Here is an 11,570-nt window from a genome sequence, read left to right as displayed (position 1 = left end):
GGTTGTTTGTACCTGTTCTATCTTTTGTTGTGATTTCATTGTGCACTCATGTCGTTTCTTGGAAGTTGGAACCTATTTTACTGGATAGTTGTTTCAAAATTTTTTCTTATTTAAATTAATGCTAATATTGTCAATACAAAATTAACTTCATGGTTTAATCATTTTGGCATTTATGATTTAAAGTAAATGAAATGAATTGGAAACTCCCAACTTGTGATCATATAGCTGAAGAATGGTTCATTTGTTAGTGATTAATTACATTTCATGGACACAAAGAGCTGATTCTTTTGGAGCTTTTGTAATTTCATTTTGTGGTATGTAGATTGTGAATTCCTAGAGGGGGGGGGGATATTTGGGTTCAATTTATTTTGGGTGTATGTCTTTGCTCTTCAGATCTTCATGGATCAATTTGGTGTTGTACACTTGTACCTCAACAAAAAAGTTATCGTCCTCTATTTCCATTCATTCAACAAAAATGGCCAAAAGAAAAGGAAACTCTTCACCTTTTCGTGCTTTGTTTGTTTCGTTTCTGCAACTCCGTATACACAAGTTTTGCATAACGTTGTTAATTTTCCTGTTTCGGATACTCTTTCTGTGTAGTTTACCAAATTCAGCCCACTTTCTTTCCATTTGCATGTTCCTTTCTAGAAAATCAAAATTCGCAAACCAATTTTGCCTCTTCAAAATTTCCAAAAATGCATTTTTTTATATCTTTCATTGAACAAATATTGATCCTTGGCTTACCATAGAAAAAAAAAGGTTATTATGCCTTCTAGAATAATTGGTAGAGAGAGAGGGTCAGCGAGTTTTTTGGCTTAGTAGAGAGAGAAAAATCTGAAGACCACTGTCATTGTCAGGCCATTCTCCCGCCACTGTACGACTTAAAAAATTCAATGATGGGGTTGTTCGACGATGGGGTTGTTCGACAATTAATTGGGCCACAATAGATTTTATTGTTAAGATCATATACATATTCAAATCCTGCAATATGTGTTTAGTTGTTAGCTATTGTACCTATGATGTTATTAGTTGGACTTGATTTGAATTTTTGGGTTTCTTTGAATGCAGATAAAAATTTGCACTGTTTTACATATTTGTTTTTATTGCATTCCACATGTTCAATGAAATCCCTCTTAGATTTAATATGTGATGTTTGGGTTTGATTTTCCCCACCCCATATCATGATAAATATAAATGATTTATTCATTTATCAACAATGAATATGAACAAAAGTTTAGAAGGATAAAGTGTAGAAGATATTAGCATGGTAGATAAAATGAATTATGAACCAAATGTGATGCAATTGGTAATATTACATAACATGTACATAGTTTTTTTTTTTTCTTTCTTTCCATAGCTATGTGATGATGTGCTTACTTATTGCAGACAATTTCAGATGAATAAGCAATAGTCCTCCAAGAACTTCTCAGGCATTTCTTACCCAAACATCAACCCAACTGTATGTAATTGATGATCTTTACGTTAAAAATATTGTTCTAATGGTAATGGTAACTAAATTTTAGTTACATGCTTACAAATTGTTTGATAAAATTATAATGTTGCTTTTATTCTAAAATTTCATTTTATATTGTTCATTATACTTTAGGCCAAATTAGTTAATTGCAAAATGATCAAATGTATGGGAAAGAGTCTTCCCTAGAAGATTGTAGAGAGCCCTTTCAACTCTATGTGCCACATGGCAAAACCTGGAAATTTCTAAAGCCAAAAAACTAAGGCATTGAATTGCTTTAGGTAGAGCAAAAATTGACTGAAAGCCAAAAGCACTTTTGCTTTGTTCACGAACTAATCTATGATCCTCTTGCAACAAACCTTGCATATGACTGAAAATGGTTTTAGATTTCAGTCTACCCCAAAGATTAAGTTTTCTTGACTCTTAAGGGATTTCAATTGTGATTGGTGATGTCTCTGTAAATGAGAGTTTCAATTTCAAATGGTGTTTTTATATATGGTTTGTCGTCTCTTGCATTTTTCCCACCAGTGTTTGTAATGTTTGAGTTGCTATTGTAGTAAATTAACTATAACCATTATGTTTTATTTTATTGAATTATTATATACAAAATTGAGCATAAAATATTTCTTTATGTTGTTAAATTTAAGCTTGGCATTTATACACGTTCAAAATTTGTAATGGTTCATTTATATAAACTTGTGATGTTTTTTAATTTTAGATAATTATACTTAATTACCTGGCACACAATTATATGTTTTATAGGATCTCAATTTCTAGCACCTCATTTATGTTGACTCTTCTCAGGAATTTTGTATTTACAATGACATATTTTCCCCCACATTTTATCGGATCTGACTTTTTAGCACCTCATTTGGCTACTACACCAACACTGCCCAATATATATATATTTCTAAAATCTATGTGTTTTGAGTAGTTGATAGGCTAAATCTAGAAAATTTAGAGTACGTTTTATGGAATTCCTCATAGAATCTTTGTTGTTTTCTAAAATAAATTTGTTGTTTGGTGTTTATTTCCCTATTTGATGTAGAAAGCTAAATTTTATAAACAAATATTCTTTTTTCCTTCTATAATGATTTTAATCAGATAAGAATGATCTTATTTTGTAGTTGATATTTTCAATTGTAGATTAGGAGCTGCATACTAAAGAATTATGTTCTTCCATCCTTTATAAAGACAAACCATGTCATCGTTTATGACATTAGTAATAAAAACAATCGATTGATATTGATATTAATTCTAATGTTATAAATACTGCCTTACCTTATGACAATAGTAAGCTAGAAGTTCAGTTGTTATCTTTTTTTTTGTAAATTCTTACAATCATGGACCGACAAAATTAGTGATCTGCTATTTGCTCCAAATTTAACATTGATAGTATTATTGATGTGTAGGTGTAGAAAAAAGTTTTAAACACCCAAAGATATGGTAGGCAAGATTGCCATCATGCAATTGCTATTGAAAAGCTGCCAAACTTAAATCCTTTTGTAAGTTTTTGCTTCCTTTTAATTTACTTCTTCTATATGATTGGTAAAAAAATTTGGGTTTGTTAAATGATCATCATCTCATTTTTGTTATATCTGTGGCCTTTTGTAATTTCCTGTCACTGAATTATTTAAAAACAAAGTTTTGAATGTGTTTATATCTATAATTATTTATAGCTATTAATTTATTTTCTTATGCTTAACCACCATTCTGATGTAAAGAATTATTGTAGTTCTTTGTTTGTATGGATCATATTGTTTGAGTTTTGTATTTTGGTTTATTATCATTTACTGCTTTTGTAATTTTCTATTAAGGTTTGTTTCTATGAAAAACTTTTTGAACAATTTGGTGGGTTATTCCTATGAAAAGCATGATAACTATGAGTTTTGAACTACTTATTGCTTATCCAGAAAACACAATTAGATATGTACAGATAAGGAAGCATTTCTTAGGAAATTAAAAAATTAGAGTTTAAATGAGAACCCATATCCAAAAAAATTGCCACTACCAGTAAAGGGTTTTTTTTTTTTTTTTTTAAAAAATGGGTTGTAGGGCTAAGAAAGCTGAGAGTTATGAAAACGAGTTTGAGTGATTGCTTACATGTGAAGAGTATTAAAATAAAACAATGCTTGAGTGGGATACCTAAGACTAGATCTCAAAATTTAGTAAGAAAAAGAGTGCTAATTTGGAAAAAAATTGAGCATATTAGAAAAAATGATGAGGTCTTCGGCTCAGTTATTGTGGCTGTGATTTACTTATTTGTTCACAGTCAAGATTGTCCAATATATTTTAGAAGAAAGAAAGTATAGAAAAGACAAAGACAGGTTGAATGTCAAAGGGTTCAAGCAAGGTTTGACATGCATTGTAAAACAGGTGGTGAAGATTAGCTCTTTTTTAGTAGGATTTCTAAATGTTTCTTGCATGTTTATAAAGCTTGCCAAGGTGGTGAAGGAAAATTTTTAATTATTCAAGTAGGAAGTAATTTTTGTTATAAATGGGTGTTAATTTTGAATGGAGTTTCAATGTAAGAAGACATGTTTGCAGTTGGGTATGACAATAATGATGATGGTGGTGGCAACAATGTTCCCTCATCAAGTAGTTTTTTCATCTTATTATTGCAATTTTTTACCCAAAGCACTGTTTTTCACCCAAAAAAAAATTGATTGTGATTTTTTTTTCTAGCTAGCCTAGATTCCTTATGTAATAACTTACATATCATTCATGTTGGGCTGGCTGTGTTTGGTTTCTGAAATATTGGAGTAATGTAATGTACTGTTGGATTGGTTTTGATTAAGGTATGTTGTGTAGAATTCATTTTGGTTTGGGTGATTAACCAAATCCAAGTTAGTTTAGGTTTGTAATGAAGCTGTAAGTGGTATGTTAGTATAGACTTTTTTAATATTAAATAATCACATAAGAACTTTTGCGGTGGAATATAGACTCAACAAGTCTATGTGCTCGGTGCTCAGTACCTAAGTGACCAAATAGTGATCACCTTAATTTTTAAAGAATAATTAAGTATAATCCTCACATGAAGCTTTTTGTGTGTGTGTGTGTGTGTGTGTGTTTTCTTTGGGCAATAAAATATATTTTACTGTGAAGGATACTTTGATGAACGTTCTTTCATTTTTTTAAATCTTTTTTTATATAGGTTAGGGAAGAGTTTTAGACTTGCATTTTCTTTTCTTTTTTTTTTTTCAGCTAAAAGTACTTGCCTCTTTGTAGTAAAAAAAAAATTTGCTGAGGTTTTGGACTTTCTTACTGTCAAGGATACTTTGATGAATGTTTCTTTCATTTTTTTTTTCTCTTTTTTATATAGGTTAGGGAAGAGTTGTTATTTATTTATTTTTTTCCAGCTAAATGTACTTGCCTCTTTGTAGTGAAAAAATTTCAGCTGAGGTTTTGGACTTTCTTTCTTCAAGCTAGTGAGTTAGGTTGCTTAGATTTGGTGCAAATGTGAGTTGGGTGTTTTGTCATTTGATGAATTTCCTTGAATGTGTTTGATTATTGTTGTCAATCAGACTCGTATTAGAGTTGTGAATGAGATTTACACTACTTTGACTCAAAAGAACAAAAAACCAAGCCCTCTCTCAAAAGTCTTTTTAAAGAACAGAGAATGCCAAGAAGAAATTTGCACTTGACCATAAATTAGGATTTAATATTGAATTACTTAAAAGAATTATGTAGACTGTTTAATATGTCATTTGGAATTGTTTTCCCAGTTTCAGGCTTCTTTTTTTTCTTCTTCCTTGGATAAATAATATTGAACTTCTTCTTTTCTTTGTTTGCAGCTTCATTTTGGTACCAAACTCAAGATTTACTATCAAAATCAAAGTTTGAGAGGGAATTTGTAGCTTGAAAGTGGATGGATTTATTTCATCTTTGATTACCATGTTTTTAGTTATTTTAATTTTTCGACTAAGTCAATATTGTGTATTTAATTGTATTGTGGCTGTTTGGATTAGTTATATATCTGCTTGAATGCATCAAAAATTTCCTTATAATGTCTATTGAATTTTGCATAAGAATTTTTATCATGACTATAATGTAGTGATGTCAAATATGGTTTGCCAGTTTTTTCATATTTTCAAGGTAAATTTTTAAAGCAGTAAAGTACAATCTTGATACAGAAGTTTGATAATCTTATACAAGTTGTTTTGGTATTGCATGTCATATTATATAGGCTATTGTTTTCTTCTCATCCTCTATTGAGGGGCTTTTTTTTTTTTTTTGAGAAAATCTTTTGAGTAGTTGAATGCATGCTCAATTGCTTAATGGAACACCATGGTGTTTTACCCAAGAAATATGATAAGTTAAGACACTTTGTTTTCTGAAACAGTATGCCATGGTTTAGATATATAGATATAACAATCTAAATTTTTCTTTCCATTTCTTCTCCTCTCTTCACTTTTTATTTTATTTTATTTTATTATAAAGAAACATAATGATATCAAATTCTTTTAACTTTATTACTTCTAATGAAACCATTTTTACAATTATACAGAGGTTATCGTTTTCACCTCTTTTATCTTTTGAAAAAAAATTCATTTCCAAAAACAAACAAAAAAGGAGGGAAATTATAAATGCAACATATATACTTGGTTATGTGTGACTTTAAATGAAGCTAAGCATTGTTGGCCACAGAAATTTAATAGCAAAACAAATTATAAATGCAACATATATACTTGAATGCATGCAATGGAAGCATGAGAAATAAGTTTATATTGAATGTAAAGTTTATTAATACATAAAATGACCCCGTGCATTGTGCGGGTTAAAAGCTAATAATAATTAATAGTCAAAATGTTTGACTTTTTGTTGACCGCGTTTCATTGGGCCACGTGACTACATAAATGATTGAAACATTTACATCTAAAAACCCCAAAACAATATGTCTTTTCGTTTGGGCAGTAGTTATAGGGAAAAAAAAAAACTTTTTTAAAATAGCAACAAATCAGCAAATAAGCATTTTTAAAAATAAATTATAAAAAAAAGGAAATTGTAACAAATTATTTTTGAAATCCCCACACCGTTTCAGTGGGTAACCACTTTATGTGTGTCTATATATATATATATATATATTTTTTTTTTTTTTCAACTTATTCCCTTTCAATTATAGTGATCTGTTTTTTTTTTTTTTTTTTTGATCTCTTCTTTTTTGTTTTTTTATTGTTGTGTTTGGTTTTGGAGACACAACTTCAAAGCATAAAAGCCCTAGAACCATCCGTAAACCAAATACAATTTGTTTTTTATTCTCATTTTACTTTCCAATTTGTTTTATGTTTTCTATATTCTAGATATTTCTTTCTTTTTTTTTGGTTTTCAAGAAACAAAGGTATACAATTTCTTTTTATTTATTTATTTTTTTTAGGTTCAAGGCCACCGTCAACTTTAATGGTGAGTTGTTAGATGTCGAGCCGTTGATATCTACAAGATTTGTATATCAAGTTGAGGCATACTTCAATTTTATTTTCTATGTATTTTAAAATTTTGAGGTTAATTCTTTTGTGTTTTTCCGTTTAGGTATTGAGTTTGAGTTTATGATTTGCAATTTTTTGCATTTTTAGTTGTTGTCGTTGGCTGTAGAGAAAAGCTTAGAAATTAGGCCAACTCTGTGATTATTTTTATTATGGCAGAGATGGAGAGAAAAATACGAGGGACTTTACCACCGTCAGAGACTAGTCTTTCTTAGACACTATTACTAGTAAGTTTTCTAATTTTGTTTTATAAGTTTCCTTGTTAAATATGATTTAGGGTTTTGTTTGGGAGTGTCTTCTCTTTTAGATTGATGGGTTTGGAGCCTGTAGTGGGTTTTGTTAATTTCAATCAAAACTCTGTCTTAATGTCAAGATAGTTTTACACTCTGTTTGTTTCAATGTAAAATATTTGTAGGAAAATATTTTGGAGAACTACATTATTAGTCCTTGAAGTTTACTCTATGAGCGCAATTAGTCCCCCAAGTTACAAGTAAACACTATTAGTCTCTTAATTTTTAAAAATGAGCAGTATTAGTCCTTTATTAACTGAAGTTAGTGGTATTGCTTATGTGGCTAACAGAATAATGACTTGTCATATTTTGTTTAATGATGTGGAATTTTTGAATAAATAAATTTCAAAAACCAATATCAAAATATTTGATCTAAGTCATTTGACCTTTCACTGTCAGTTTCTGAAACGCACAAGAGAGAAAAGTTGCCTGCAAGACTATTGTCGGTTTCCATGGCTATCTTAAGAGTTGCACCGATCCACCGGAATGGCGCCATCCGCAATCCATAGATCTAGAATTGTATTCCCACCATAACCTTCTTTTATTTGAAACTGTGCAAGACCCATTGCTAATGACCCATAATTTAATCAATCATTTAGTTTTAAACTCAAACGGTTGACAAATACTAATGCAAAGGTTCACAAATGAGATATATTGATCATTAAACCACTACAATACATAAGGATCAATGAATTCTACACTTCACATTTGTTTTATTTTAGATCCAAAAAAACCCACACATCCCCCAACTCTGATGCGTATCTATATATCCCAAAAACAAATGCAAGCAATGCAAACAACCATTGCAATCCACTCTTCGCTCCACGATATACAATATATGTTTACCGTGATTGAATCTCAATACCCATAAGGTTTTGTCCACAATTTTAAAACCATGGATTGATTGCAACGTCATTGCGGATGGTGCCATACGGTGGATTGGTGCAACACTCGAGACAGCCATGGAAAAGCAATGATCTCCCCTCTAGGCAACCTTGCTTTCCCATGCGTTTTAGACTCTCAATATCAAATGGGGGAATGGCCAGGTCAAGTATTTTGGGATAAAGGGTTTTGACGTGTAAAATAGTTTTTGAAATTTTCTATTAAAATATGCCACAACATTTAAAAAATTGCCAAAACATTATTCTGTTAGCCACGTAAGCAATACTACTAACGATAGTTAATAAAAGGACTAATACAACTCATTTTAAAAACTTAAAGGATCAATATCACTCATTTGAAACTTAAGGGACCAATTACGCTTATAGGGTAAATTTTAGGGACTAATAGCGTAGTTTCGCCAAATATTTTCTTATTTTACAATGTTTGTTTTGCAGTAACATTTTTAGTAAAAAATAAAATATTTTCAGTCAATCAAACCAACCTAAGCAAATTTGTGTAAAATATTTTATCCTTAAAATTTAAGTAAAACATTTTACAATTGCTAACTAGCTCTCATCCCGATAACTCTCACCCTCACTCCCTCTCACGCTATCCCTCGCTCTCAGACTCTCAGTTCTCTCACAGTCACAACCCAATGTTCCTCCTCTCACCCCTTAATCCATCTCACCCAAAACCTACTGGCGGCACCACCCACCGACTAGCGCCACCCGCCCACCTGCATCACCCCTCGACCAGCGCCACCCACAGACCGACTCCACACCTCCTCCCCCCTCTGGTCTCTCTCAGGAAATCGTTTTTGCATTTTCTTTGCTGGGTTATTGGATTTTTAGATTAAATTCTTTGTTCGTGGGTTTTCTTTTCAGGTTTTTAATCTAGTTTTGTGGGTGGTTTTGTCTTCCTGATATAGATTTTTGGGTTGTTGGTGGTTGTTTTTTGGGTGGTTGGCGGTTGTTTTTTTGGTAGTTGGGGGCAGTTTTTTGAATCTTTGGTGGTGGTTTTGATGGATGTTTTTTGAGTGGTTGGTAGTGATTTGGTGGTTGGTGGTGATTCTAGTGGCTATTGGGTGTTTGGATAGGTAAATGACGGTGGCCAATGGGATGGGATTATAGGGTGTGTTTTTGCAATGGTTGGTGGTGGGTGCTAATGGCTGATTTATATTTGCAATGTTTATGTCACAACACTCACCAAACACTTGCAAATGACTTATAGTAAAATATTTTACATTTGAAAATATTTTACGTTGGAATAAACAGAGTGTTAAATTTACAGTTCAAATTATTCCTGTTGTATAGTTTCTTTCTTTTTTTCCTTCCTTCATGCCGTATAGTTGAAACTAAAATATATAGGCATTTTGTTTGATTCCTTTCAAATAGACACTCTTTCAAACTACTATTATTTGCATGTACTTAAGATGTATCTAAAGGAAATTAGATGCCTTTGACACAAATATATGTTGCTGCAAATGATCTCCTCAACAGTTTCCAAGAAGCCAGCATAATTAAAATTGGGGGCCATCAAGAGTAAATAAGCAGAGATACTTATTTACACCATCTTGATTGATGGTATGTGCAATGTTGGGAAACTTACAATTGCAAGAGAAATCTTTAGTAGTCTTCTTGCAAAAGGATTGCAACCTGATGTTCCGACTTACAATATAATGATCAAAGGGTTTTGCAAAGAGGGGCTAATTGATGAAGCAAGTTAGCAGCTAGAGAAAATGGATGGGAACCATTTCTCTCCTAATGATCAAACATATAACACAATCATCCAAGGGTTGCTACAATAGAATGAGACAGAAAAGGCTATGAAACTTATTAAGATAATGGTTGACAATGGTTTTCAGCAAATGCAACCATTGCATCCCTGTTGGTTAACTTGCTATCTGCAAATCTAGCAGATAAAGCACTTCAAGAATTACTTATTTAGACTTTGCTAGTCAATCCATAAGGTGTATGTATATTTGTTGGAAGTGGTTATTTACTTTTTATGAAGTGGTGTTTCTTTTCATATTATTGATGTTTTTTCCCTTTCAAAATTTTTTTTTCCTTTTGTCTTTTTTATTTTATTTTATAAAATCTGTAATTAAATAGGTTTTATTTGAAGTGAATATTTGGTTGACCCTCATAAGGAGTTATTGGATGGGAGGCGAACTTTACTCTCTATGGAATTGTGATAGATACAAAATAGGTCTTGGGAACCATATCACACATGAACAATGGGACCGGCTCTCCTATAATGAAAAGTGCTATTTCAACAATATTTTCATAACAAATCATAAGTGATAACTTATTATTGGTTTTAATTTGAATTTACCACTTAAATTACTTATTTGCTCACTCGTAATAACCAAAAACAACTTGCCACTAAAGATTTATTGTGAAAGTGTTGTGGACATAGCATTTCTTCTCCTAAAATGGCCATAAAATTTGTGTCAAAAAAGGAATAAACTTCAGTTTGATTCTATTCCAATCATTTATATATTCTATTTTTTTTTTTATAAACTTCAATTTGAAATGTCCCACAAGGGAGTGGCTCCCAATTTTGTCCTTTACTGCAGTCTTATAGGTGGGTTTTGTCGAGTGAAGAGACCCCAGGCTGCACTAGAGCAATTCCATAAAATGCAAGCTTGTGGCCAACCTCCAAATCCCCAAACCTATGCTATTTTAATGGATGGACTTTCTAAACAAACAAATTGTTGAGGCAATAAAATTGTTTCAGGGGATGGAAGGCAAAACGTTGGTCAACGATATTGTGATTTACAGCATATTGATTGATAGTTTGTGTGATGCTGGGAAACTTATAGTTGCAAGAAAACTCTTTTATAGTCTACCTACGAAAGGATTGCAACCCAATGTTCGAACTTACACCATAATGCCTAAAGGGCTTTGCAAAGAGGGACTAATAGATGAAGAGAGTGAGCTGCTTGAGAAAATGGATGGGAACGGTTGTTCCCCTATTGATTGCACATATAACACAATCATCCAAGGGTTATTGCAACACAATGAGATGTCAAAGGCAACTAAACATCTCAAAATAGTGGTCGACAAGGGACTTTTAGCAAATTCGATGATTGCAACCATATTGGTTGACTTGCTGTCATTTAGGCAAGTAGATAAGAACATTCAAGAATTGCTTCTTAAGTTTGTGTGAAGGTTTTATAGGGTAAACTTTAGGGACTAATAGTGTAGTTTCGCCAAATATTTTCTTATTTTACAATGTTTGTTTTGCAGTAAAATTTTTAGTCAAAAATAAAATATTTTCAGTAAATCAAACCAACCTAAGCAAATTTGTGTAAAATATTTTACCCTTAAAATTTAGGTAAAACATTTTACAATTGCTAACCAGCTCTCATCCCGATAACTCTCACCCTCCCTCTCACGCTATCCCTCGCTCTCAGACTCTCAGTTCTCTCACAGTCAAAACCCA

The 11,570-nt window shown here is 31.8% G+C and overlaps 1 protein-coding gene across 1 annotated transcript; it reads left to right on the top strand.

Annotated features, from left to right (window-relative positions):
* The first annotated feature begins 10,865 nt into the window (after positions 1-10,865).
* Positions 10,866-11,294, top strand: LOC136071132 (putative pentatricopeptide repeat-containing protein At1g12700, mitochondrial). The gene has a single exon (XM_065782052.1). It carries the CDS (start codon positions 10,866-10,868, stop codon positions 11,292-11,294), a length of 429 nt encoding a protein of 142 aa, XP_065638124.1.
* The last annotated feature ends 276 nt before the right edge of the window (positions 11,295-11,570 follow it).

This window comes from Quercus suber, unplaced genomic scaffold (assembly GCF_002906115.3).
Source record: "Quercus suber isolate HL8 unplaced genomic scaffold, Cork oak 2.0 scaffold_288, whole genome shotgun sequence".
NCBI classification, from domain to species: domain Eukaryota; kingdom Viridiplantae; phylum Streptophyta; class Magnoliopsida; order Fagales; family Fagaceae; genus Quercus; species Quercus suber.
This window is presented reverse-complemented; position numbering and strand designations above follow the sequence as displayed.